Source organism: Nicotiana sylvestris, chromosome 6 (genome assembly GCF_000393655.2).
Source record: "Nicotiana sylvestris chromosome 6, ASM39365v2, whole genome shotgun sequence".
NCBI lineage: Eukaryota > Viridiplantae > Streptophyta > Magnoliopsida > Solanales > Solanaceae > Nicotiana > Nicotiana sylvestris.
Window position 1 is genome coordinate 83,908,406 of NC_091062.1, and position 25,917 is coordinate 83,934,322.

General features: G+C 42.4%; 1 protein-coding gene across 1 annotated transcript; it reads left to right on the forward strand.

The window, feature by feature from the left end:
- Positions 1-20,710: 20,710 nt before the first annotated feature.
- Positions 20,711-21,607, forward strand: LOC104239967 (kunitz trypsin inhibitor 5-like). Its single transcript, XM_009794739.2, has one exon. It carries the CDS (start codon positions 20,785-20,787, stop codon positions 21,412-21,414), a length of 630 nt encoding a protein of 209 aa, XP_009793041.1. The 5' UTR covers positions 20,711-20,784; the 3' UTR covers positions 21,415-21,607.
- Positions 21,608-25,917: the final 4,310 nt, after the last annotated feature.

Here is a 25,917-nt window from a genome sequence, read left to right on the forward strand (position 1 = left end):
TATTCCACCCACTGGCTGGGGAGGTGAGTTGATAGCCTTGACACGGCCTCTACCTTTCCCTACGACTAGACCAAGGCGCTCCACCTGAGTCGAGGCTAAGTAGTTGTGGGTAGCACCCGTGTCTACCATGGCCCGAATGGGCTTGCCATTCACCTTCATCTCAACGAACATTAAGGTCCTCTCGTGCTTAAGAGGAGTCTCATCATCCGCCTTCTTTTTCCCTTTCTTGGTGACTGGACATGGGTCCTTCTTCTTACGAATACCAACACTAGTCTCTGCTAATGCCTCAGAAATAGAGCCAACAATTGCATTGAAGGCACCTATTGGTTCAGTCTGATCCGCATCGTCTGAGTCGTCATCCGTCCCATCATCAAAAGTCTGATGGGCATTCATCTGTGCCTGTGGGAACTCATTGTTCCAATGTGGTCCGCCGCAATGACGACATCCTGAAGGAGGCTTCCTCCCCCGATCATTGTTGTTAGACGCAACACTGTTGCTGCCTGTGGAGGTAGCCTTAGGTTTGGTTGAGCCCCGATCTCCCCCACTTCTGCTAGGGCCACCATTGCTAGACTGGCCTCCTTTGAATCCCGCTTGGGCAGGCGGCTGAGGCCTATCCTTTCGAGCTTCCATTTGATAGTCCCCAAGGCATTCAGCTGCTTGGATCGCCTTGGGCAAGGTATCTACCCATTGTCTTTGTAGCTCCATACGGGCATAAGGTTTCAGCCCTTCTAGGAAAGTTAAGATCTTGTCTTTGTCCCCCATGTCGCGTATGCTTAGCATGAGCGCGAAGAATTCCCGCACGTAGTCCCGTACGGATTTGGTCTGGCGGAGCTCCCGTAGCTTTCTCCTTGAATTGTATTCAACATTTTCGGGGAAGAATTGTAGGCGGATGGCTGCCTTCAGTTCTGCCCATGTTTCGAGAGCATCTTCACCGGCCTTGATGGCTTCGTATTTCACCCGCCACCAGAGTTTAGCATCACCCTGAAGATACATGGCAGCAGTTGCTACCTTCTTGGCTTCTTCTAGGCCCCCAACAGCATCAAAATATTGTTCGACATCAAAAATGAAGTTCTCCACTTCCTTGGCATTCCTAGCTCCACTGTATGGCTTTGGCTCAGGAATTTTCAATTTTTGTGTCGCGGAGGTGGGGTTTGCAGCGCCCCCGACCTGGTTTCCACCGCCTCGCAGTAGGCCCTGTAAGGCAGCATTGACAACATTGAGCTTGTCTGTCAAGTCGTCAATAGTTTGTTGCATGGCAGTCACCCTATCTGCCTCTTGTGCCCTGTAAGCTAAATCCTCGGCACGCTCCTGTTGGAGTCCCTCGAATTTGCCAAAAATTTCGGCTGCCTCTGTGGCTGCCGTTTGCCGATCTCCCTCGGAGTCACGACTGATGTTTTCTATGTCAACTTCGGCCTGGAGCACCCTGCGGTCCAGGTCATCCAACCTTTGCCCTAGGCTGGTTCTTAGTTCAGGCACCGTATCCATGATGGGCAGTAATCCGTCAACCGTCTGTTCAAGGGCCGCAATGCGGTCCCCATGATTCACCATGGTCAGAAATGGTGGTAATGGCAATGCGTTCCCTCGTCCGATGTCGAGCCTAGGCTCTGATACCAACTGTTACGCGGCGCCTTCCTGAGATTCCTTGGAAGGGCGACGTAAGGCTAAGCAACTGATGTCAGTGCAGTTGCTGTCCGCCAACTGAGGTCCCCTCCGTACGCTAGACTAGATTGTCAGTGCCGTACGGGAAAACCAATGTCAAGAGCAATTGAGAGAACATGAATGAGAATGGAGAATGAAAAAAAGCTTGATTGCATTAATGAAAGCTATTACAGAAAGGCAACGCGGTGTCGAGGGGGAGAGACACCAGTACAGAGAAATGTTTGCTTGCTAGAAAGTTTGATTGCTTGATCCCCCTAATAATGCTTAAAAAAATAATCCAAAGCTACAAGACTAGACTTGATTAAGCTAGAGAAACATAATGGAAGTACATGGAATAAAACTACTCTATATTTACAATGAAAAAGACTTAGTTTGTTATAAGGCAGAAAACAGGTCCGTTGTCAGCAGCATAGTCTTTGGCATCAGGGTCTGCGCACACGGCGTTGTCTGCGCGCGCGGCGCTGTTGACATCTGCCTGCGGTTGGGCGCTAGCGAGGTATATCGGTGGGGCGACAGAAGCACATGCACGCTTGTCACTTGGCGCGGCCAAGACCACGGGGCCGTCCGTGGCGCTAGGCATTGAAAGACTTGCTAGGACGCCACGGGGCACGCCCAAGGGGTCATGGGGCACGGCTAGAAAGCCGCCCATGACAGTACATTTGACTCCTACAATATACTTGGTCATGCTGCACTTCTTATAACTTTATATCATTTTTTCCATGATCAATTTGGAATAGATTTTCCATTTAACCCTAGAACTAGCTTGCTTACCACATCTCTTATAGTCACAAGAAATTGCGGATTATGTGATGCTATGAGCAATTTAAAGCCTAATAGGTTCAAGCGATCAACTTTGGGGACCTCCTGCATTACACTATTGATAATTTAGGGGAGTTATACTATTGATGCATATGAAGGAGTAACAGCAAAGAGTGTAGGCAAAAACATTCTAATAGAAGTTGCTATTGATGGTCTAGATTAAGAAACTTGGACATATGCATATGTGCAACATCTCTTTTAGGACTATTATCAAGTTGGCTTTTGTTTCTTCTATCCTAATATATTATGACACAAGGAAGGAGGTGGAATGTACTATCATAATTATCGATTTGAAGGTTCATATGGTGTCATGAATGAAGTTTTACAACTTTCAAGTGGACTGGTGGTTTCCACTATTGTGCTGCTGGTTATATTAGTGAAAGACTTCACAATAGAATATTATGACACCACCCAACATCACATGAAGACGCATCCCGTAGCAGGCGCAATTGAGAGATTTGGTGGAGAACGAGCTTCTAATACTGTTTATCAGAATTTCAAGGTGGATAACTCTAGCGTCGTCGGGTATGAACATATTAAGGGGTATTGTAAAGCTCTCCAAATTATTTTTGATCCTAGCAGTGCTCTTGATGGAGTTTTCGGCATCCAGTTATCCGAGGCTATTCTTTACATTGTGGCGTATTGTGTGAATATTTCTCTTGGCAGAGAAGAAAATGACTCTATTGCGACCTTGACGGATGTCACTGCAGACTCCTTTCCACTAGTGCAAGCTAACACAGTTGCTCTTTCCTTTTCATCAGGAAATGATGCTGAAGAGGAATGGACAGCAAGGGGCATTGCAGATATTATCACCATTTTGATAAGCTATCTGAGGATGTTTGCTTATGTATGCATTACATTGGCTGGTAATCCATGTTTATCCTCTTTTTATAATTCATTATTGTTAAATGCTTGAACTGATTGGAAAGTTTATAACAACTTGGTAGAAGAGTTTCAAGTGCCACAAAAAGTCAGTTTCCACTTCATCGAGTTCATGCTTTCGTGGAGGTTTGCTACTAGAATGTTTGCCTAGGTTCTCTCATTTAGCGTATGGCTAACTGCTTCTATAAAAGGGCAAGCAAAGACATGTAAATTTACATGGCAAGTTATGATGGCATTCCAGTTAATACATATGGTGCTTTCTATTAAGAGCCATAATTACCAAAGTTTTAATTGGCTCATAATAAGTGTTTCATATCATATATTTTCCTCAAGTCATAAAGCATGCCTTGGTTTTGAGATAATTGGTTGGGAGCTCGCGAGCATCACTATTTGTGACTCGAACCTTGAGGACAAGGTTTTTATTGAGGACGAGAGTATTGTTATGAACCGGCACCAACCCAATCTTATACAAGCAGCTATTGGGATGAAAAGAACTATTGGGCCGAGTACAAGAAGTAGGGCCAGGTTAATTTGGGATCCAGGTTGAGTAATAGGCGTAAGAATGGTTCTATATAAGGGACAATGGTCCGTGATTTAGGTTTATGAGAATATTGTTGAGAGAAATGTTTGAATCCTCTCCTCCCCACTTCCGAGTCTAGCTCATCATCCCTTTCTTTAGTTCTATTCTATCTTACTTAGCTTCTGCACTTTTGTATTTCCATTACTGTTGCTATACTTTGTTGAGTCGTAATCTTTAGATACTACCATCAATATAATTTGTATTTTGGAGTTATTACATTCATCACCACTCCACTAGTGTTCATTACCGGAAAATGCCACCCAAATCGGTAACCACCACCTCATCAATTTCCGGCATGACCACCCAATTCGTGAATCATCTCATCGATTACTCAACCAATGCAAGAAAATTTCACCTGTTACACCTCCTCTGGGTTTATGTTTAATTTTTCCTTAGCTTAGTGTTGTTGGATTGTGATGATTGGATTTAACTCAAGGTGTTAAAGTTATTTATGCTTCTGCTGGTATTGTTTTACTATTATTGCGTGTGTTATTTATTCCTATTAAGATTTCTGTGATGTCTTGATAAAACAGTTCTTGTGATTTTTGCCTAAAAAGCATGTGCGGCAAACACCGGAGGAACTGTTGTTACAAAAATATTTTCAAAAAAGGTCTTCTTCGCTCCCTCCTTGGCTAGTAGATCATCTACTCTGTTCGTCTCTCTGTAGCTATACTTCACCACCACGTCTCCTAGCCTTTGACGATTGACCTGCATTCAAAGATGACTAAGTAAAAAATAAGGTTTCCATTAGTAAGCATCTAATTACCTCTATGAAGTCTGTGTTGATTTTCATGGGTAAAAGGTGCCTTTCTTCCGCTAGTTGCAGACCCCTTAGGATAACAAGCAATTCTGCATATGTATTGGTAGTATGCTGAATACTTCCCATGTAGCCCAGAATCCAGTTCCCACTTGCATTTTTGAAGATACCTCCCACTCCTCCCTTGCCGGGGTTCCCTAGTGTAGCTCCATCAGTATTGAGCTTGTACGTGTTGGTGGCTGGTGGTGTCCATTTGACCCAAATATTTCTATTTTATGTTGGTGCACTGTTTACTGAAATGGTAATATACTCAGTTACTTTTTCCATGTCAGCTTTTAAATTTACCACATCCTTTCTTTTATTGAAAAGGTTATTGTTTCTAGTGAGCCAGATTTGCCAGAAGTAGAAAGGAATTAGGTCTTCCCAATTGATGAATCTGTTGAATGGTTTATTCTTAAGGAAATACCATATGCTTCGCCAATACCTACTATTGAAGGATGGAACCTGACTTGGAAGATGGTTGGTACTTTAAAAGACAAGCCTTGTCCAAAATTGTTTGGTATTGGGGCATTCAAAGACTATGTGAGAAGTTGTTTCAATTGCACGGTTGCAAAAGCAGCATTTTGGGTCTAATTGGATCCCAATATGTTGGAGGAAGGACCCAATGGGGATCCTGTCATGGAATAGGAGACAGAAGAAGGACTTGATTTATTAGGAACTTTTAATTTTCAGATCCACAGGTAATTGTTGCTTGTGTTTTCACAGCGCTGGTGTTCAAGGTTGTGAAGTAGGGAGTATGCTGACTTTAAAGTGAAGATCCCATTAGTGGTAGCCCCCAGATCATTCTATCTTCTTTTATTGGGTTTGGTGGGATAAAAGTATTCTGGATCATTGTTTTATGCTTGGGGGTATGTCTAGAGATATGGAAGAAAAATCCCAAACCCCAGTGTTGTGGACAGATGCCATTGTGATTGCCATGTCTTCTTTGGAAAGGGGTCCCTCAATGATGGATCTGATTGAGGGGAAGTTTGGGATCTAAGGGTCATTAAGGAAATTGACTTTGTTCCCTGAGTGTATAACCCATCTTTTGGCTTGCATGCATGTTTCCTACCCTTTGAGAATGCATCGCCAGGTATGAGACTTTGATTTTTTTGGTGGGTTTCTCCAGTTGTAGTGCTTGGCTATAAGAGTTTTTGCCCAGAGAGAGTGATGGTTCTGGTAGAGTCTCCACGCTAGCCCTGAGCGGATTGCTTTGTTCTTCAGCTCAGCTTTCTGGATTACAAACCACCCTGTGCTTTTGATATTGTGACTGTGTCCTAGGATAGCAGATACATTTTCCTTTCGACACTGGTGGTACCCCAGATGAAATTCCTTTAGATTTTGTCAATTTCTTTGGATGTTTTGGGGGGAAGTTTAATGTATTGCATGACATGGTTAGGAATGATGTTGAGTGATGATTTTGCGAGGGTAGTTCTTTCAATCATATTGAGCATGTTAGTTTTCCATCCGGCCAATTTTGTGTGAAGATTGTCAATGATGAATTGGAAGTCATTGTGGATGGGTCTTGTGTGAAAGATTGGGAAACCCAGGTATTTCCCAAAGGAGGCTGATGCCTGGATGGCAAGGGTGTTTGAAATTGTTTCCATCTGGTGTGGCTGGCAATTGGCACTAAAGCAGACTTTAGATTTGCTAAGATTGATTTTCTGTCCTGAGATGTGATTGAAAAGGTTAAGAGTGTTGAGAATAGTGTTGCAGTTTCCCTGATTAGCTATAACAAACAGAGTTAGATCATCACCAAAAAATGTGAGATATCTTTGGCCTTCTGGAGCGCTGTCTTACTATGACGGAGGTCTTCGTGTTTGAGTATTAACTTGAGACTGGAGGCGATGTCGATGGTTGGTGCCTTTAGTTGGCGTTGAATCATTGTCACCCTTCCCACATGTAACGTGAGACTACTTCTGCTTCCCGGGGGTTATCGGGGTTTGCTGATTCCATGGTGCCGGTGGATCATGCCCTTAGCGGCCATTTATTCGAGGGACGACAGAGATCAAGCACAGGCACGTTGCTGCGCTTGGGTGTTAACCGCTAATACCACACCTTTGGAATCCACATTATTTGTTTGAAAAAATAGAACAATACCCTTTAGGCGGCATGCCTTGTGTTTTGCCAGCTCTGCTCATGGCGATGGAGGATTTAGTGGTCGTGCCTTCCTTCCTCCGTCGTATTTGTATGGGCATCATTGGTATTGGATGATCCCTCAGGGGCGAGGCTATGTCCCCTCCAGAGAGGGGGGGGGGAACTATAGGACTCCGAGCTAGACGGGCATCAACGATAAATGAGATATGCACTTCATAATGTGATAGATCTTTTATCGGGGCGAGACGGACCCGTGCTTCTGAGGAGAGTGCATCATCTGAGCCTGATGTTCCTGGAATCTTTGGTTCCGGAGCGGCGGTTCTTTCAGGCTAAAAGGGTTGGGCCAACAAGAGTGTGCTCGGCCGTCGAGTAGGTTTGCCGGCTTCATTTCGTGGTGAGTTTCAGCATGATTCCTCCGCATCTTGGATCTTCCCTTTCTTATTAGGTTTTCCCTCCGTAAGACTCCGATAGACTTAGGCTTTGAGCTGCTCCGCCAAGGGGCTATACTTCGGGGGACCCTGTATAAGGGTATGCCCCTTAGGCTTCTTGGAGAGGAGAAGGAGGGGTCGAGTCAGTGTACTGGCAGTTCGGGACATATCAGAGCTCGCATTACAGAAGCCTTTTGATGAGGCAGGAGCCTTCTTGTGGTAAGCGTTTCGTGTTTTCAACCTTTGAGTTTAGACTTTGCTTATTTTTTTTAGCTGCAGGGAAAAGGCAAAGGCTTATGAGTACCTTAGGGGTGGAGCCGATCGAGCCAGGAATGCCTGTGGTGAACTGAAGTATCACATGCAGGTTCGAGCTTCGATCTGAGTGAACATGATCGTGAAGCTGTAGCTTGGTTCTTTAAAAAGTCCGGGTTGAGACGAGTATAGTACTGAGTCAGACCGAGGACGATGAGGGAGTGGCGACCTGTTCAAAGGACATCGCTAATGTCTGAGCCGAGTTGGAGCGGTCCTTCGATCATGAGAAGAGTAACAAGGGATACGTTCGTCGTAGATCTTGGGATAGGTGCTTGAAGAGACCTATGCCAGGGGTTCCGTCCTTTAAGAAGGCTTTGCTTGAGAGAAGGTGGTCGAGCATGATGCTCGGTTGCTTCTTGTCGCTGCCACGGAGAGCGAGGCTAGGGCTGGTAGGCCGTAACCTTTTGGGGTTGAGCGTAGATTTTGCCACTTTGTATTTGTTGTTTGTAGAGCATGCTTGTAGAAGGAGAGCGCACCTTTCACGCATATATAAAATGAGAGAACTTGAAGCTTTACCTCCTTTGTATCTCTTCTCGTATTGCTTTTGATCAGGCGGGCTAGTGTCGGTGTTTGGCGGGATCCTCGTAGGTCCGTAATGGATCAGGTAGGCCCGGAGGCATTTAAGTGCGATCTTTGCGTGAGCAGGCGCTAGGGCCTTTGTGCTTTGCCATACTATTTAGGCTTAGTCTCCGAGTCAGGCCTTGACTTGAGCTTGCCTGACCTTCGATCTTCTGTGCCCGTGCGGGTGAATAGTGATTGTTCTCATTTCTTGCCCTTGGACATTCGCTGTTTCAACTATTTTGGGTCCAGTCTCTGAGTCGCGTTGCGATTTGAGCTTTAATTGGCCCTTAAGTTCTTTCCTACCTGCATGGGCGGACGATGGTGGCTTTATTTCTCGCCTTCGGGCGTTTGTTGTTTCAACTATCTCGGGTCTAGTCTCTGAGTCGCCTTGCAATTCGAGCTTTAATTGACCCTTACGTTCTTTTGATTTTCAGACCGGCAGCAGTGGCTCTTACGCTGTTTTGGTCGTTGAGACCTTTTAATATGTGGGCCGGAGGCTTGTATAGTTCACTATTTTGGATCTGGTCTCTGAATCGGGTTACGAATCGAGCTCATTTTAATCCTCAAGTTGTCAATTTTCAAGCTGGCGATAATGGCTTTTATGCCATTTGGTCGTTGGAACCTTTTAGTGTGCGGCCCGGAGGCTCGTTTAGCTGGCGACAATGGCTCTTATGCTCTTTGACCATGGGCTTTTTGTAGGCTTTGTTTCCGCTCGTTAAGGTCTTTTGAAATGATTTTGCCTGATCCATTGTCGGTTTTAGAAGAACCTCGATTTCAAGTCATTATCGGCGATGTTCGAGCACCTCGGAAGGTTCATAGCTCGTAGGCTGAGTAGGTTGAAGCCTTGTGATTTTGAGCTGACATGGTCGAAGCTCGTTTTTGTTTGTTGAGGGAAGCCTATTTTAACCGGTTCTTTCCGAAGTATATTCGAAGTAGTGGCCTGCAATATTTGTTTAGCGACGGTCGGGTGTCCACGAGTCGTGTTAATTTGGTTGTATCAACCGTTTTGATCATAATCATATGTGTTTGGCCGGAGCTATTTTGTGATCCCGAGTGATAGTTTAGGCATCTACACCGAGGGTATACCCTTTCAGGATTCTAACATATGCGACGTATAGCCTAAACTTCGGGATTTTCATGCCTGTTGAGGTCTTACAGTTTTATCATGCTTGTTGAGGTCTTACAGTTTAATCATGCCGATTGAGGTCTTATAGTTTTATCATGTCTGTTGAGTTTTTACAGTTTGTAATGCTTTGTAGAATAGATCTGATTACACCGAGTCTACCCACTCAGGGTCTTATAGTTTCGGGTTTTCTAGTGCATGTCGATTAGTGACAGTCTCCGAGTTATTGAGTTTGCTTGGGCTCGATGACCGCTATTAATGAGCTCGGAATTGCCTTGCTGGGGCTTCATGAGCCCGAAGTCCCAACCCTGGGGTCGTGCGGGTGCCAAATTGTTGATGCTAAGTCTCTGAGTATTTCAGGATGCATTCGGTGGAAGGGTTTCTGCCGAGAGTACATTGCCATTTCCTTGTTTGGAGAATGAGATGCTGAAAGATATTCTTCGATCCATTGACGTAACATGTATTGTTGTGTTGAATCGATCTATATTAGGTCGAATTCGATCGCTCAGAGGTTTGCCTTGCCTGAAGATTTTGTGATTTCAAAGCTTCGATCCGGAGGCCGTTTAAGCGTTTGAATTGCTGGCGTTCGTTCCCAAGTTCTCGGGATGTTTCTGGTGAAAGAATTTGTTACCCTACTCTGAGAAGGAGTTCCCCCCCCCCTCTTTTTTTTGACAAAAAGGTATTTTTTGATTGCGCGATACAATAGTACATGTTTTTGCCGACGGGCCTGACAATATCAACCGTTCGGTCCGATACATTGTTTTCCTATAGGAACCTTATTTGGCGTTTCCAAAACTCCTACGAGCTGGCAGCTTTCTGGGGGAATGCCCCTCGATATTCAAAAGTCGGTCGCAAGGGAAGTCTTGAATGCTTTGCGGAGTTCTCCCTTAGGCAGTCGCAGACGTTGCCTCGTTAAAAACCTTGCCGGTAAAAACCCTTCTTCTGGGATAGAAACTTGGTCGAAGAAAAAGAGTGCAACGGGTGCGCTTTTGAAGCCTTGGGGTCTTATGACAGCGCTAGCATTCTGGCAGCTCCGGTCGGGTGCCTGCACAAAGGTTAATTACAAATTCGAAATAAAAAAAGGGGGGGATGGTCATACCTTGAAGCGAGATATGCTGGAGATGCCTCGGGGTTGGTTCATTATAACTGCCCGGGGTCGGAGACACGGCGTGGATTTCTTCTTTGTTTTGTCAAGCTCGACCGGAGGCAAGACCCGATTCGCCCGTTGGTTTATTCGGGGGCAGAGGCATGAGAGTTAGTAGCACGTCATGTATTGCGAATATTTCCCCTTGCTACGTGTTGTTCCCCGTAGAGGGTTTTGATCCCGTCCTTAGTCGGGAATTTTATCATCTAGTGGAGGGTGGATGGTACTGCTCTCATGTAGTGTATCCACGGCCGCCCAAATAAGGCATTATACCTCATATCTCCCTCGATGACATGGAAATTGGTGTCTTGGGTTGTGTCGACCACGGTAACCGCAAGGACGATTTCTCCTTTTGTCGTTTTTGCTCACCATGTTGAATCCATTGAGGACTCGAGTGGCGGACACAATTTCTTCGAGCAGTCCGAGCTATTCTATCACCCTCGACCTGATAATATTGGTCGAGCTACCTGGATCCACGAGTACACGTTTTATCTGAAAAGAATTTACAAGAAAGGAGATTACCAGGGCATCGTTGTGGGGTTGAGACAGGGCCTCGATGTCCTCTTTGTCGAACGTGAAGGCATCTTCGGGGATATATCCCCGAGTCTATTTATCTCTGGTGATGGATATTTTTGTTCTTCTCATCACGGGTTCCTGCGGGGGCATCGACGCCCCTATGATCATGTGGATGACGTGTTGCGGCTCGTTTGTCTCATTTTTCTTGGTTGCCTCCTTTTCTCGGAACTAATTTTTTGCCTGATCGTTAAGGAATTCCCGAAGGTGTCCTTTGTTGAGCAGTCGAGCCACCTCCTCTCGTAGTTGATGGAAATCCTCGGTCCTGTAGCCGTGCATGTTATGGAACTCGCATACTAAGTTGTAATTCCTCTACGAAGGGTCCGAATGTATTGGTTTGGGCCACTTGGAATCTCTGATCTTGCTGATAGCGAACACGATGTCTGACACATCGATGCTGAAGTTGTATTTCGATAGGTGGGGTGCATTCGTTGGCACCATGTTTCCATCGAACCTGGTTCTGTTGACGAGCCCTCGAGGATCCTGTCCTCGATCCATCCTTCGATCATTCTGAGGTAGGTTGCGCCTTGGGGCGTTCCTGCTGTCTTCGAGGTACGACTGGTACCTTTCTTTGTTTGGTTTCGACTTCTTTGCCAGGAGTCTGTTTGGGTATACTGAGCTCGAAGGTGCTCCCAGCTGGTTGTCCTCGGTTCTGATCTTTGACTAATATCGGTTGTGGACGTCCGACCAGGTCATGGCTGGATATTCGATCAGGTTCTGCTTCAGCTGCTTCGAAGCCACCGAGCTCAGTTCGTTCAGGCCTTGGGTAAGGCCTGCACTGTCCAGTCGTTGGAGATGAGTGGTAGCTCCATCTGTTGCATCTAGAAGTGGGACACAAATTTCCATAGCATCTCATTCTCTCTTTGCTTGATTTTAAAAACGTTAGACTTCCTCGTTGCTACCTTGATGGCTCCAGCATGTGCCTTTACGAAGGAGTCTGCTAGCATGGGAACGAATCTATGGAGTTGGGAGCCAAGTTGTGATACCACATCATGGCCCCCTTCGAAAGCATTTCTCCGAATTTTTCAGCAATACGGACTCGATCTCGTCATTCTTTTTATCGTTGCCTTTTACTACGCAGGTGTAGGCAGTAACGTGTTCATTAGGGTCAGTGTTACCGTTGTACTTAGGGAGTCCTGGCATTCTGAACTTTTTTGGAATGGTCTTCGGGGCCGCTTCCTCGGGGAACAACCTCTGTATGAACTTCTTTGAATTCAAACCCTTGAGGATCGGGGGTGCACCCGGGATCTGATCGACCCTAGAGTTGTAGGTCTCGATCTTTTTATCGTTGGATGCAATCATTTTCTCACCCAATTCGATCCTTTTGGTGAGGTCCTCGAGCATCTTCACTATGGCAGGGTCAGCCACTGATCCGTTATTGCTTTACCTTTAGAGTACTTGCTTGGCAGGGGGAGCTGTCTCTGGTGCCGCTGTGTTGGGAGTCTTCGGATGGATTTGTAACTGAGCAATGGCCAATTGTTTTGCTTGCAACATTTCAAAAATAACATGAAGACTAACTTCCTGTTCTTCCCAGGCCGGGGTTTTTTGAGCTTCCTGTTGGTTGCTGTGTCGTATGCTCCTGTCGGTGTGAGAAGTTTCGTCGATTTGTTGTGCGTCCTACGAATCCGCGTCTGCTAGAATCGGTCCGGGCGCGTTATCAGGATTCTGTGGTGGTGCTCCAGCGGCCGGGATAGCCACGCCATTTTCCCCATGGTTTTCGAGGTTGTCGTTCTCGACTGTTTTCCGAGCCAGACATTTTGACCTGAAATCAAGAGATCTTGGGCACGAAAAAGTGTGAAAGATAACGTGTGTTTGTGCAATGGAACCAACAAGAAAATAATCACTATTATTTTTAGCCCCACGGTGGACACCAAACTGTTTACCGTGAAAATGGTAACAACAATTAAATATGTAAATGAGATTCTAAAAATACGTGATCTATTCTCGAGCTGGTTGTTTAGAGCAGTTGATGCTAAGAATACGAAGTTTAACGATGAAATACATGCTAAAAATGGGGTGATAAGCAAACCTGAAGGCTTACTGGCCGAGTTGTTTTATGAAGGGGATACATGCTAAAACGAGGGGTTGAACAGGCCGAGGAACCTGCTACCCGGGTATAGGATCGATCGATGAGGGGCCTCGGGGTTGAAGTTAGGGTCGAGCTCGAGCTATCGAGAGGAGTCGGGAGTGGGATAACAGTTAAGATATGATTAAAAAAAGCTCTATATGGCCAAGACCAAGCGATAAATAAAGAACAAGTAAGAAGGCAGTAAATGCTAAGTGGCCTCGAGCCAGTGAGAGCAAACGAGTTAGAGAGAAGAAAGAGAGAGAGATATTATTGCACTTGAGTAGAATAGTTGGAGCTCTGCTTTACAGGGTGTTAGAGACTCCCCTTTTATAGAAGGGGGAGCCCAAACTTAGTACAAAATATGTTGCATAATAAAAGAAATGGGATGGGACAACCGGCTATCTTTATGACGTATACGTGGGCCGATGTTGAGCTGCTCAAATAGACCTGATCGACCCCAAATACGTTCTTCGGGAGATTCCTGCGTTCGTCGGGACTTCGGTCGGTATTATTTTTGGCTGAGCATCGACGGATCTTGAGGGAAGTGACCAGCTCGAGATCCAGGGCCTTTGGGATCACTCTCTGAAGCATTTTGTCAAGGAAAAATCGGCCTCCCCGATTTCACCGCACACAATGGGCAAGAAATTTTGTTCCTGTTTACTAAAATCTTAGGACAATTTTGTAAATAGTATTGCATAAACCTATGGGCCTAAAGTTCTTGATCATTGATGCATGGGGGATATTTGGGAATGTGGCATACAAGTGTTTCATTAATCAATGGATGGATTGTGGATGTTGAGAAGCAGTTTTTAGAAAAGGAGATTACATCCTTTCCTACAATGTCCCAATATCTTTGGTAGAAGAAAGGGTGTAGGCCATCAGTACCTGGAGCTTTGAAAGGCTTGAAAGAGAATATGGCATTCTTGACTTCACTATCTCTGAGAGGCATTGCCATAGAACTTTTTTGGATGTCTGAAAGGGAGGGCCCCAGTGGGCTCTGAGTGTTGTTGATTCTTTGTGAATGCGTATGGGAAGTGGAGTAGAGGTCCAAAAAGAAATTAGTGATTGAATTTTTGGTTTCTTGGGGATTATAATGCCAATGCCTTGACTCCTCCTTAAGGGAGAGGATTCTGTTCCTCCTTCTCTTGTTAAGGGTTGAAATGTGGAAGAACCTAGTATTGACATAACCACCAGCAAGCCAGTTAATTCTGGCTTTCAGCTTCTAGAAATCTTCCTCATTCTTGAGGACAGTATCAAGCTCTTCAATAAGGTTGTTCTCCAGATTTTGGAGAAAAGAGCTAGTTTGGTAGCTAGGAGATTTCTGAATCCCAGCTATCCTGGCAAAGAGATTCTTCTTTTTATGGAAGATGTTGCCACAGGTTGTTTTATTCCAAATGGTGACATTTCCTTGAATCTTATGGTGGAAGGGATCAGGGTGGAGTGGGAAGGGAAGGAGCCCTTGATGAGTGATTGGAACATGGGGTGGCTACACCACATTAATTCAAGCTTGAAGAGCTTGGTAGTGGCCAGTGGTGGGTTATTTTTAAGCTTAACTAGCAAGGGACAATGGTCAGAGTGGGTCCTTGCTAGGTGGGTAATGTTAGCCTCTAGGTATTCATTTACCCAGTGGTTATTGGCAAAACACCTATCAATCCTTTCAAGGATGGGGCAAGACCTATTCTTGTAACGTTTGTTGGACCAAATGTATTTGCTACCTTTTAACCCTAGGTCTACAAGTTGGCATCTATTGACACAATTCCAAAATAGGTTGCTCCTATTTGTGTTAATGGAGTTGCCCCCAAATTTGTCCCTAGCTTTTAAGACTTCATTGAAGTCTCCCCCTACAAAGCAACTTCCACTATAATTTTTGGAGATGTCAACTAGGTTATCCTAGAGAGCCTTTCTATCCTCTAGAAAATTACTAGCATAAATTGCTAAAAGTGACCAAGGGGGTTTGAGGGGAGTACCTTGACCATAACGTGTATACCTTGTGATGTCACTGCTACTTCATCCACCTGGAGGGAGGCCTCCTTCCACATGATAACTATTCCTCCTGAATGACCCACTACTGGGAATTGGATATACATGTCATATTGTAGCTCTTCCGTCAGCTTCTTTTGGTCTTCTATTTTCATTTGCAACAACACTAGTAGCGGTGGCTTGTGCATTTTGACCATCTCTGAGCAATGTCGCCTGAACTCGGCACTATTTCCCCCCTAACATTCCATATTATAAAGTTCATTTGGGGATGAGGGGTTTGGTTGGGATTGCTCGTCGATGTTTCTTCCCTTCCCTGGGTGGCATCAGTTCTCTTCCCCTGGTCTGTCATAGCATAGATCCCATCACTGGGATTAGTGTTAACAGTGGTTTCAATAGGCCTTGGATTTGATGTGAGGATAGGTTCAATCCACATGTAGCAAGGTTCTTGGGACAGAGGAGTATGGGGGTGTCGCTGTGGTCGGCACTAAACTCTATTGCTCTCACTGTCTCTAGCCACAATGAGTCTATTCTTGGAGGGCTGTAAGGTGGAGTTATTTCCTTCACTGTGAGTGCCTTTGATATCTCCTTGAAGATATTCTCCAGTGGTGGGGAACTCTGCTTCTCCTGCGTTGAGGATAAAGGGCCTTGATGTGGCCATGGTGGGAGGACCTTGAACTGAAGGGTCGCAAATGGATCCTCCATTGCCGGATCCGGAAAGAACGGTAGTGAGTTGAAGATATGTTGCATCATATTGTGAATTGATGGTGGGTCTATGGACTGCTTCAAGGGATTGATGGTCTGGAGCACCATCGATTGCCACAACTGAGCTCTAAACATCGCCAAGCCCTTGTTTAGGGCCTCCGCTGTTACCCTAGACAGGTGTGCTGAGTTATGGATGATGATGGATATGGGCTGGTTGCCTAGTTGAAAAGAGTAGCTTAGTGCCTGGCCATAGAGGGCTATCTCCAGCCAGGATGCTGGCGCATGTTTCGTTGGTGGTGGTACGGAGGTTAGGAAGATAGGGGGTTGGGTGAGGGTTCCATTTTTGGGGTTTTTTTATCTGCCCTTTTTTGGGTTGTTAATAAATGGTGTGTTTTTCGGGTAATCAACCGGTTTTATTGATGATGATAGATATAAATCGATTCCTATCTTTGGCGCTTTGGTTTCTGCGTCTGTTATACCGGGTATTGGGTTATGGGAAAATCTGATACAGTTGATTGCTGGTGTCAATTCAACTAGCCAATTTGGATTTCTGAGATTTTGATATGGGGTTTCCATGGAGTGTATTTGCATAAAGTGTGTTTGTAGGGATGATGCCTTGGGGTAGAGATCATCATTGAATCTTTCTAGGGAGTTAATGGGTTGTGGCTTAAGGTGGGTCTCCGTCTGATGGGGTGTCAGACGCTCAACTAGGCCCTTTGGGCAGGTTAACTTTGGGGTTCTGGGTGGGCCTATTTGGTTTAGTTTATTGGGGAAGGGGACTGTTTGGTTACTGTTTTGGGAAGTAGGTCCCGGTTCCTCACACTCTTTTTGTTCCCTTTCTTCTTCTGGGCCCGCTTTATTTTTTATGATTGTACTGGCCTTTTACTTTGTGGGTTGACCTTGGGTGTTTTGATTATTCATGGTCCTGTTGATATTCTTTGAACCTTGGTCTAGGTGTGAATCCTGCACTGAGTTAGTTTTGTAGCATATTTGAAGGTTTGGGTGTCGAGAAACTTACCGGAGATGGCGTCGAACATCTGAACCTGTATTCCTTCCGGTTGTGTGGTTGTTTTGTTTTTACTGGACGGAATTGCAGTTGGTCGTTGTTGGGAGGGTGACCCTTATTTGCGCTTTCTTGGGAAGAAAACAGTTTTTCATTCCCCTTCTTCATCATTCTTTCAAGTTGGAGCAATTAGGGCTATCATTTGAAGGTGATGGTGGTATCTATTTTAGCCGTTGAGAACATCCTTTTATGGTGTGACCTAGTCTTTCACACCCTGTGCATATGATGGTTTCTCCTTCATAGACGATTTGTTGTTTGTGGTCTCCTATGGTGACAGAGGTTGCAACTGGTGATTCCAAAGGAACTTGGACACAGATTCGGGCATACCTGCCTTAGAGTGTCGTAGAAGTACAAATGTCAATTTTAAGTAGCTTTCCTAGCTTTCTGCTCACTTTTTCAAGGATTTCTTTATCATAGAATTCAGTGGGCAGTTGTGGAAGGCGGACCCAGATTGCACTGAAAGATAGAGTAGCTTCTTGTAGGACGAATCTTGGCTCCCATCTTCTAACAGATAGGACCTTCCAGTAATGAACCATGACCCCTGGTGAATTGTCTTAATCAGGTTTTCTTCCTTGCTAAATTTGACTATAAAAAAATCCCATCCTAAGTCAATCAAGATTAGCTGTTCGGATGGGTTCCATAGTTCAATAAGTTTGGTTCGGAGAAGGTGATGAGGCATACGCCTGCCAAAGAGTTGATGATCACTGAATGGTGCCATGGCTCATAGAGTCTATTTTTATCTTACTGGATCGTAAGATTGTGTCCATTTTTCCTTTGCCTTTTTGTTGAGTTTTTGTATTCCCTATCTCAGCTGTGAAGTAATCTATTTGTGAAATAGCTTGCTTGTCAAGAAGCATTTCCTTGCAAGAGTGTGTATTTGGGGTGTTTTCTTCCATGTTATTTGGGTCCGGTGGTTCCAGTTGTATATTGGTTGAGTTGGGTGGATTTTCCATTTGGTTTGGTCCTAGTGAGAGAAGAAAGTTTCTCTCTCTTGTTGCTCTTTCCCTTGTCAGTAGACTTCACTCCTTCTGACCCTTTTCTCTTTAAAATTCTTTCCCAAACACATATAAAAAAAAAATTCAAATTTTCAAATCCCATTCCCACCTTTAGAGCCGTCAATATGGGCTTGGCCCGTTGGGTCAGCCCAGTCCAGCCCGCGATTTAGGATATAATTTTATGAGCCCATTTAAAAAGGACGCTTTAAGCCTGGCCCGAGTAAGCCTGTGGCCCGTGAGGCTTGACTGAAGCTGGGCTGGGCCGGCCTGTGGGCCTAATAAAAATACATATTTAAAATATAAAAAGTACATGACACAAAAAATAACAAGAAGAATATCCCGAGCTCAAAATTTATTAAGCTCATCATATTAAAAGATCAAAGTCTTAAAACGTTAATTAGTTTTAAAGTTTTAATTATTCTTAATATTTAACTAATTAATATTGCATAAGAATTGTAGATGTAGATGAAAGTGAAGATTTTAAGACAATATTCTCACGAGCGGATTCAAATGTCTTTGACGAAGATGATGTGTTGGATATCCCATAAGCGTCATGTACGTTCTCTTGAATAGTTTGTTTTGAGTTTTGACTTTTAGTAAATAATATATAGTTTTTTACATTTTTATTATTTATTGTGATATATTAGAACCGTATAAAAAGTTATTTTAAAAATATTTATTAACTTTTATAGTGATATATTGGAACCAATAAGTTTTTTTTAACTTTTAAATATTTATATTTTTTAGTTTAGAACTTAAAGAAGAAATATAAAATTATATTTTAAAAAATAAAGAGCTGGTTCATGGGGGCTCGTAGCCCACATAGAACTGGAGGTGGACTGACTATTATAAGGCCCGTCAAATTAGTGGACTAGCTCAGCATAACCCGTCAATTACTAAACCTATGTGGGCTGAACTAGGCTAATCCTGCCCCGCCTATATTGACAGCTCTACCCACCTCACTATAGATGAATACCATGGTCAGAGTTCAAAGATGTCGTTCTAGCACTATCTTTCAAACGCGTAAAGACCTTTGACGAAGTCATATCGATCCAAAAATGATTACTTTATTAGGTATGTATTTCATGAATGAAAGCCGCCTCATGCCCCCTGGGGCACATGGTTTGTTTGAAAAGCCATCGAGTAATTGAAATTGGTGTAATTATTAGGATAATAATTATATAACTTAGTAATTATAAAGTTGTATAATTACAACGACCTATTTATTTGTCATAGTGTAATTACAGTATAATTAAAATTTTACTGTTTGGTTGCACCAGTATAACTACACAATTAAATTAAATTTTAAATGAAATAATTATTAAAACTTAAAAGTTAATATAATAAGTATGCCTCAAAAAGTTTATGAGTATAAATAATATTATATTTGGTATTTAAGATGTATATTTTTTTCGTGAATATACATTAATTATTAATCATTATATTTATAAATAAATTTGTAAAAATAATTTATGTATATATATTTTCCAAATTTCTAGTATTTTTAGATACTTACAAAAACTAAAACATACACTTCGTAAGAACATCATGGAATTCATGTTTGATAAAATAAATTAATATTTATAAATATAATGTCATAACATTATTCAAATGTTTGACAAAACTAATCTATCAATTCTAACTAAAAAATGAGCAACATGCAATGTGAGCCCATACTACTAAAACAAGTAAATTGGAACCATGAGAATCATCACAATTTCAAAATCCAAAAAAAGAATATATTAACATATGTCAAATTCCAACATAATAATAATAAGTTCCACTACAACTTAAGATTAGAAAACATAATAATTTTATAATCACATTCAACAACGAAATTTCACTTTTATTGCATCATTCATCATATGTCAAGTTTGTTAATGACTCATTATTTCTAATATCAGGAGGTGTAGTTTCAAAAAATAGAATAATAAAAAAAATATAAGCAATTACATGGAATCACAAGAAGTAAATGTAGAGAAAAAAGATAAATATGTACAAAGAAAAATATATTTTAAAACTTCAAATAAAGTTAAAAATTTTGAAAATAGAAATAAATATTTATAGAGAAAATAAATTAAAATAAAAACAAAAAAGAAAGAAACTAAAAGGAAATCTTGTAATTACCACCAATTCTCACTTCTCCCTTGATAATTGGAGAGTGTAGTTACACTCAATTCCATGCTGATTAGGTAATTGATTGGCCAAAGAAATATGTCAAATTGTACAATTACACCTACTTACGCCCAAATCAAATTCCTAAATGGCTTTCCAAATATGCTCGAAGTGGCAAATTACATTGCGGCGTGAATTCAACTAACTATTTTAGCTTTGAATTCGTCTACATGACATATAAATGTGTATGAAAACTAAAATATTAGTAGTACTATTTTAGAACTCAACATATAAATTACACCCTCCATTCAAGGTTAATGTGACCCTATTTATTTTTAATCTTAGTCATAAAAATATTATTACATATTTAATACAAAAAGCGAGATAAAATATTATAACATACTTCTTCTGTTCCAGTTTATGTGAATCTATTTCCTTTTTAGTCAGTTCAAAAAAGAATGACCTCGTTCTAAATTTGGTAACAATTTATCTTAAACTTACAATTCTACCCTTAGTAAGAAGCTTTTATAACCACACAAATACTCTGTGACCCTTTTTGACTTGTGTAGAAGTACAAATTCCAAAAATCTTCATTTTTCCTTAAACTTCGTGCCCAGTCAAACAGGTTCACGTAAATTGGAACGGATGAAATATTTAATATGACAAATTTATTAAATTAAATAAATTCACTTAAATTAAAAAGAATAGAGTATGAAATTATAGACCCGTCACCGTCTAGGACCTCATAAACATAAACGAGTATGGAGATTTGAGATGACCCACGTGCAAAAATCACACCTTATCCCTCTATAAATTGACAGCCACTTGCACTCATATCAACTGCACAGAGTAGTGTAAGACATCTCAATTTCCACAAATTAAGAAAAATGAACACCCTTTTGCTACTACTTTCACTTTCAGTTATCCCAATAGCCCTGTGTGTACCCAATCCCTCAAGATTCTTAGCAGGTTCATCGCCATCTCCAGTTCTTGACATCAATGGCGACAAAGTAAAAGTGGGTCTCAACTATTTCGTGCTGCCAGTGATCCGAGGAAGAGGTGGCGGACTCTTACCTTCCAACGTTAAGCAAAACAATACTTGTCCTAGGGACATTATCCAAAATTCTGATGAGGTCCAAGAAGGTTTGCCTGTGGTTTTCACACCTTTTAATACCAAGAAGGGTGTTGTTCGTCTTTCAATTGATCTTAATGTCAGGTTTTTTACTCCAACTATTTGTGCAAGAGAAACTATTTGGAAACTTGGGACCTATGATGACAAGTTGAAGCAATATTTTATAGTGACTGGTGGAGTTGAAGGAAACCCAGGGCCTCAAACATTGAGCAGTTGGTTCAAGATTGAGAAACTTGGGACGGATTATAAGTTTGTGTTCTGTCCAAGTGTGTGCAAGATTTGCAAGGTTATTTGCAAAGATGTTGGTATATACACTAAAGATGGAGTCAGGTTTTTGGCTCTCAGTGACACTCCCTTAAGGGTTATGTTCAAGAAGACTTTCTAAATATATGTACCTTTCTTTATATAGGGGCGTCATTTTCCTCGAATTTTCTGCTTGTGTAATGTCGGTTGTTTTTCAGTTGTGAGTTTGAGGTTGTGAACACACTGCAACTTTTAGCTGTTTGATTTTCTACTCCAATGGTGTGTTTCTTTTTCTCTTGAACTTTGATATTTATGATATTCCCAATTTTTTCTTCTTTTTTCCCCTTCATTACACCATTGTTTTATCTGACCTTTGTTCAAGATATTCTAAGTACTTTGCATCTACGCAGTGGACCAATTAATGCTCATACTAGTATTAACTTATGTTAGAACCGGGGCGATGCGCGGATAATTTGACATACTACCAATCTTATAAAATTATGATGATATTTCATATTTTCTGTTTACTCGTAAAATGGTACAGTTGAATTTGTAACGTGGTTTATAGAAAGCGAATCGATTTGATCCTAAAACAATAAAGAAATAAGACTAAAATTAACATTTAGCGATTGAAATTAAAGAAGATAACAAGCCTGATTTTGAACTAAGCCTTTCCGAGAGCAAAAACAAAACGAAATTAAAGAAAATAACAAGCCTGATTTTGAACTAAACCTTTCCGAGAGCAAAAGCAAAAGTAAAGTTAAAGATTAAACGAATAAACTGTTAAAGTTAAAGCTTGAATAGTAAGGTATGAGAGCAAAATAGTAAAGCATAGCTTTTTCGTGTGGAATATTTTTCATTCCCTTACCATGGTGCTAGCCCTATTATTTATAGTTCTACACAGGAAACAAGATCCTAAGATCAAGCTCTCTTTAAATGGTAATAAAAGGGTCATTGATGAGTATGTAATGGCAGCCCTTGAATGCAAATATTCTCTGTAACAGTTGTCATTTAATGCCAGGAAATATTCTCTCATTTAATGTTGTCCTGATGGCAAGTCTTTGAACTTCTACCGCCGAGTATGTTCCCTTTGAAATCCCTCCGGTACCGATCACACACTCTGCATTCGGTACTAATTGTTTCTCGACTTGTCCTTTGTCTATCTTCGGCTCCACACGTCATCTTATCGTTCGACCACATGTTATCAACCAATTTTACCTCATACAGATAGTTTCCCTACTTTCTGGTGATGTAGCTTAATGTTACTGGGAAGCAGGTGAAGATTTCTTACTTGGCGGGGAAGTTCCTGAACAGCCTATAACATTTGAAAGGACGCGCGTTTTCTCGCATTTAATAGCCCGAATACGTGTTTCCCCATGATACAACAGAAAATTTACCGATTTTCGAGGTAATCATGACCACGATTTTTTCCATCTATAACTTCTCTACTACCCATCATTTTTACTTCTTTACTCCAATAATTTTCATAAGTTTTTCTTCTTCTCTCCACTACTTAGAATCCTTTAACAACCTTCAACTTTCTCAGTAAGAAATTTTCCTTTTACAACCTCTTTCTACCATAAATTCATACACTGCTTCCTCTAATACTGCTGGTCATTTCTTCGGTGGAGGCCCAAAGAAATACAATGACAAGGAGGTTGGGGTTGAGTCTGAACCTTCAACTGTTAGCATCATAATGCACCTTCAACTCAGCATTATAAACGACCTTCACGAAAAAGCTCGTTCTACAACTTCCCAAAGCCATCGGTTTTGGCCAATTCGCAGGTTTCACTCCTCTATTCGCCTGTCTGGTATTCCAATTATGAAGGAAGACTGCAACTGCCCCAATATCCAAATCCTCGCCCTAGATATGGCAGAGCGAGTCACCTACTCCAAGGAGGGGTGTTTATGTATTTCTATACGTATCCCTTTTTTGATCCATCCTAATAAATCCCCGTAGGTAATGCTCTTGGTCTACCTTCAATAAGTTTATCAGCCTTATTCCTTCACTTTGGGTCCATTTTTCCCGGGGTCGAGTGAAGGGCTCGACCCAATAATTTTGGAATTTTGCCACCGATATCAGGTGTTCTTAGCACAAGTAAGCCCATCGGTATGGCGGACGGTGGCCTGCCTTCGTCAACTGTGCACACATATTGAACCTTTACTCTCCCACGATTTTCCATGGGGGAGTAATAAACTTTAGCAAGGTGGTCACCATGCTCTCCTCACTAGAGTACGACAACAACGACCGTGTATGGATGGAGCGGTTCACCATTATTGCTATGAGGGACATAATCCCAGTCACAACTCCAGCCTTTCTCGAGTTGTGGAACTTCTTTCGTAAGTTTTTGGCTTTCCACTTTCTTCCTCCGTGAAAATGTCATTTCCCACTTTTGCTAATTTTCTATTTCCTTTGTTTCAGCTATCCGATAGGAATCGCCATGAGTTCCTGGCCTGGACCATTAGGTCCAAAAAATTATGGACATTACAACTCCAGAATCCCGACGGTGGAAGGAGATGGCCCCCAAATACGGGTGGAAGGCCAAGCACCATGGTAAGCCACGTCCTTCTTTTCCTTCATTTTTGTTCGAACGCAATAAATCTCATGGATAAGTTGCTAACTCCATTGGTGAAGGTGCCTCCTCTCGGAGTCCTGAGTTCGGGAACAAGACACCGAAAAGGAGATGCTCCTTCTCGGCTGGGACTCAGGAGAAGAGATCAAAGAAAACACCATCCGAGTCGGCCACAGTGGTGCTCGTTGATGAGGTAGAAGCTAGTGATGAAGATGCTTCTCTTCTAAGGAGATCTACATCAGCTCAACCGGATGCTCAATCGGGGGAGCTTCAAAACCCAACACTAGTGGAAACTCAGGAGCTTTGCAGTGAGATGGACTTGGCCGAGAATACTGATTCTTTCTTTTCGGCCCCCATTGCTATCTCCGATCCTAGGAGTTCGGACCTTGGGCCTCTTCTACCCCCAACCACTAAGCAAATAATAGCGAGCACTCCTCCTGCCGCAGTTGCTTCTTATCCTTATAAACCAAATCCTTCCCGCCCCTCGACGCTAGATGCTCCTTCGCCACCAACACCAACTGCATCTCCTCCACCAACAACAAATGAGCGATAAAGGGATGTTTCTCACCCTCGGTCTCCTGACCATAGAAACTTGGGAATTGTTACTCAACTTCTTACCAAGATCCTCGAGGGAGGAGAAGTTCCACTCTTTCGATTTCGAAAGAGTATCATATTTTAGCCAAGTCGGTGGAGCTTGCAAATTATCTGAAGCCGCTGGCTTCGGAGAAAGATTTGAATAAAATGGGCTCCCTTTCTGGGGAGTGCTTGATAAACAATGGCATGCATAGTGTGGCACAGGTATCTCTATCTCTTTCTCTTTTGAAATGTATACGCTGCAATGGTAGCCTTAATTTTAATCTCTTCTTTTTTAGGCTAACCACATTGTTTTTTAGGTCCTACAAAGGTTTATCATTGATAAACAAGGGCTTTCTTCCAAGAGGGATCAACTTTTGGTTGAGAAGGACTAGCTCTCTGCGGGCCTCCTAGTGATGGAGGCAAAAGCTATAGAAATGGACGAGCTTGAGACTCGGATGTAGAAGAGCAAATAGGATTGAATGACCCACATCCAAGAAGCTGCCCAATTACATGAAAAGCTTCAAGAAGCTAAGGCTAAGTGGGCTGAACTTCACGAAGCTACTATCGCCGCTGCCAAGCGTGAGTCTGCCTTCGAGGAGAAAATCAATAACTTGAAAGCCAAATTATGCTCCAAAACCGAGGAGGCCAATGCTGACGAGGAGAAGAGGGCCTGAATGGAAGAGAGGCTTAACAGGGTCATGGAGCAAAACAGGATTCACTCAACTACTAATGTTGAGCTCGATTACCGCCTTAGCGCCATGAAGTCTGAAAGAGAAGGGCCCTAGGATGAAATCGACAAACTCCAGGAAAAACTCCATGATCAAGAAGATTCCCTCATATTCGAGAAGATCTATGCCATGTATCGTATGAAGAGGAAGACCTTGGAGAAGGTCAAAGTGGGCATTGCCAACATAGACGAATGCATTGCCAAGGCCCGAGAATTGGAGTTATCCGCTCGTGAAAACCTTCTTACTTGGCTCGTTGCGACTAACTCCTCGAGTACTGGTTTTGAGTATTCAGAAACCGAAGGTAAGACTAAAGAAGATGAAGTCCATGAGCCGATAGTGAATCCGCCATACTGTACCGGAGGAAACCTAGATCCTTCTTTTGCTTCGGGTTTTGGCTGCAATGATGAATACTAATAATAATTTTTTAATATTTTGTAGTTATGCCTAACTTTAATCAAATTCAGTACCTGATAATAAAAGAGTGTTTTTCTTAAGTGTTATGCAAAAAATCCCTTTTATGTTCATTCGATTAAAGCTTCAGGTATATTTTTTCATCCGATAGCTTTTGATCCCAGGCATAAATTCTTCCGAAATCTATCCTTTACTATGACAATTTCATAAGAGAGGGCTTTTATGTTTATGCTGCTCTTGAAGAGGACATCTCCTGTTCATTCTGGCATAAGCATTTGAATTTTTTGTTAAAATTTAAACAATAAAATTAACTCATCGTTCAGACAAGAAATAACATAAAAATAAAAGGACTTTATT

Excerpts from the sequence above, each read along its gene's own strand:
- LOC104239967 (XM_009794739.2), top strand. The coding sequence starts at position 20,785 with ATGAACACCCTTTTGCTACTACTTTCACTTTCAGTTATCCCAATAGCC.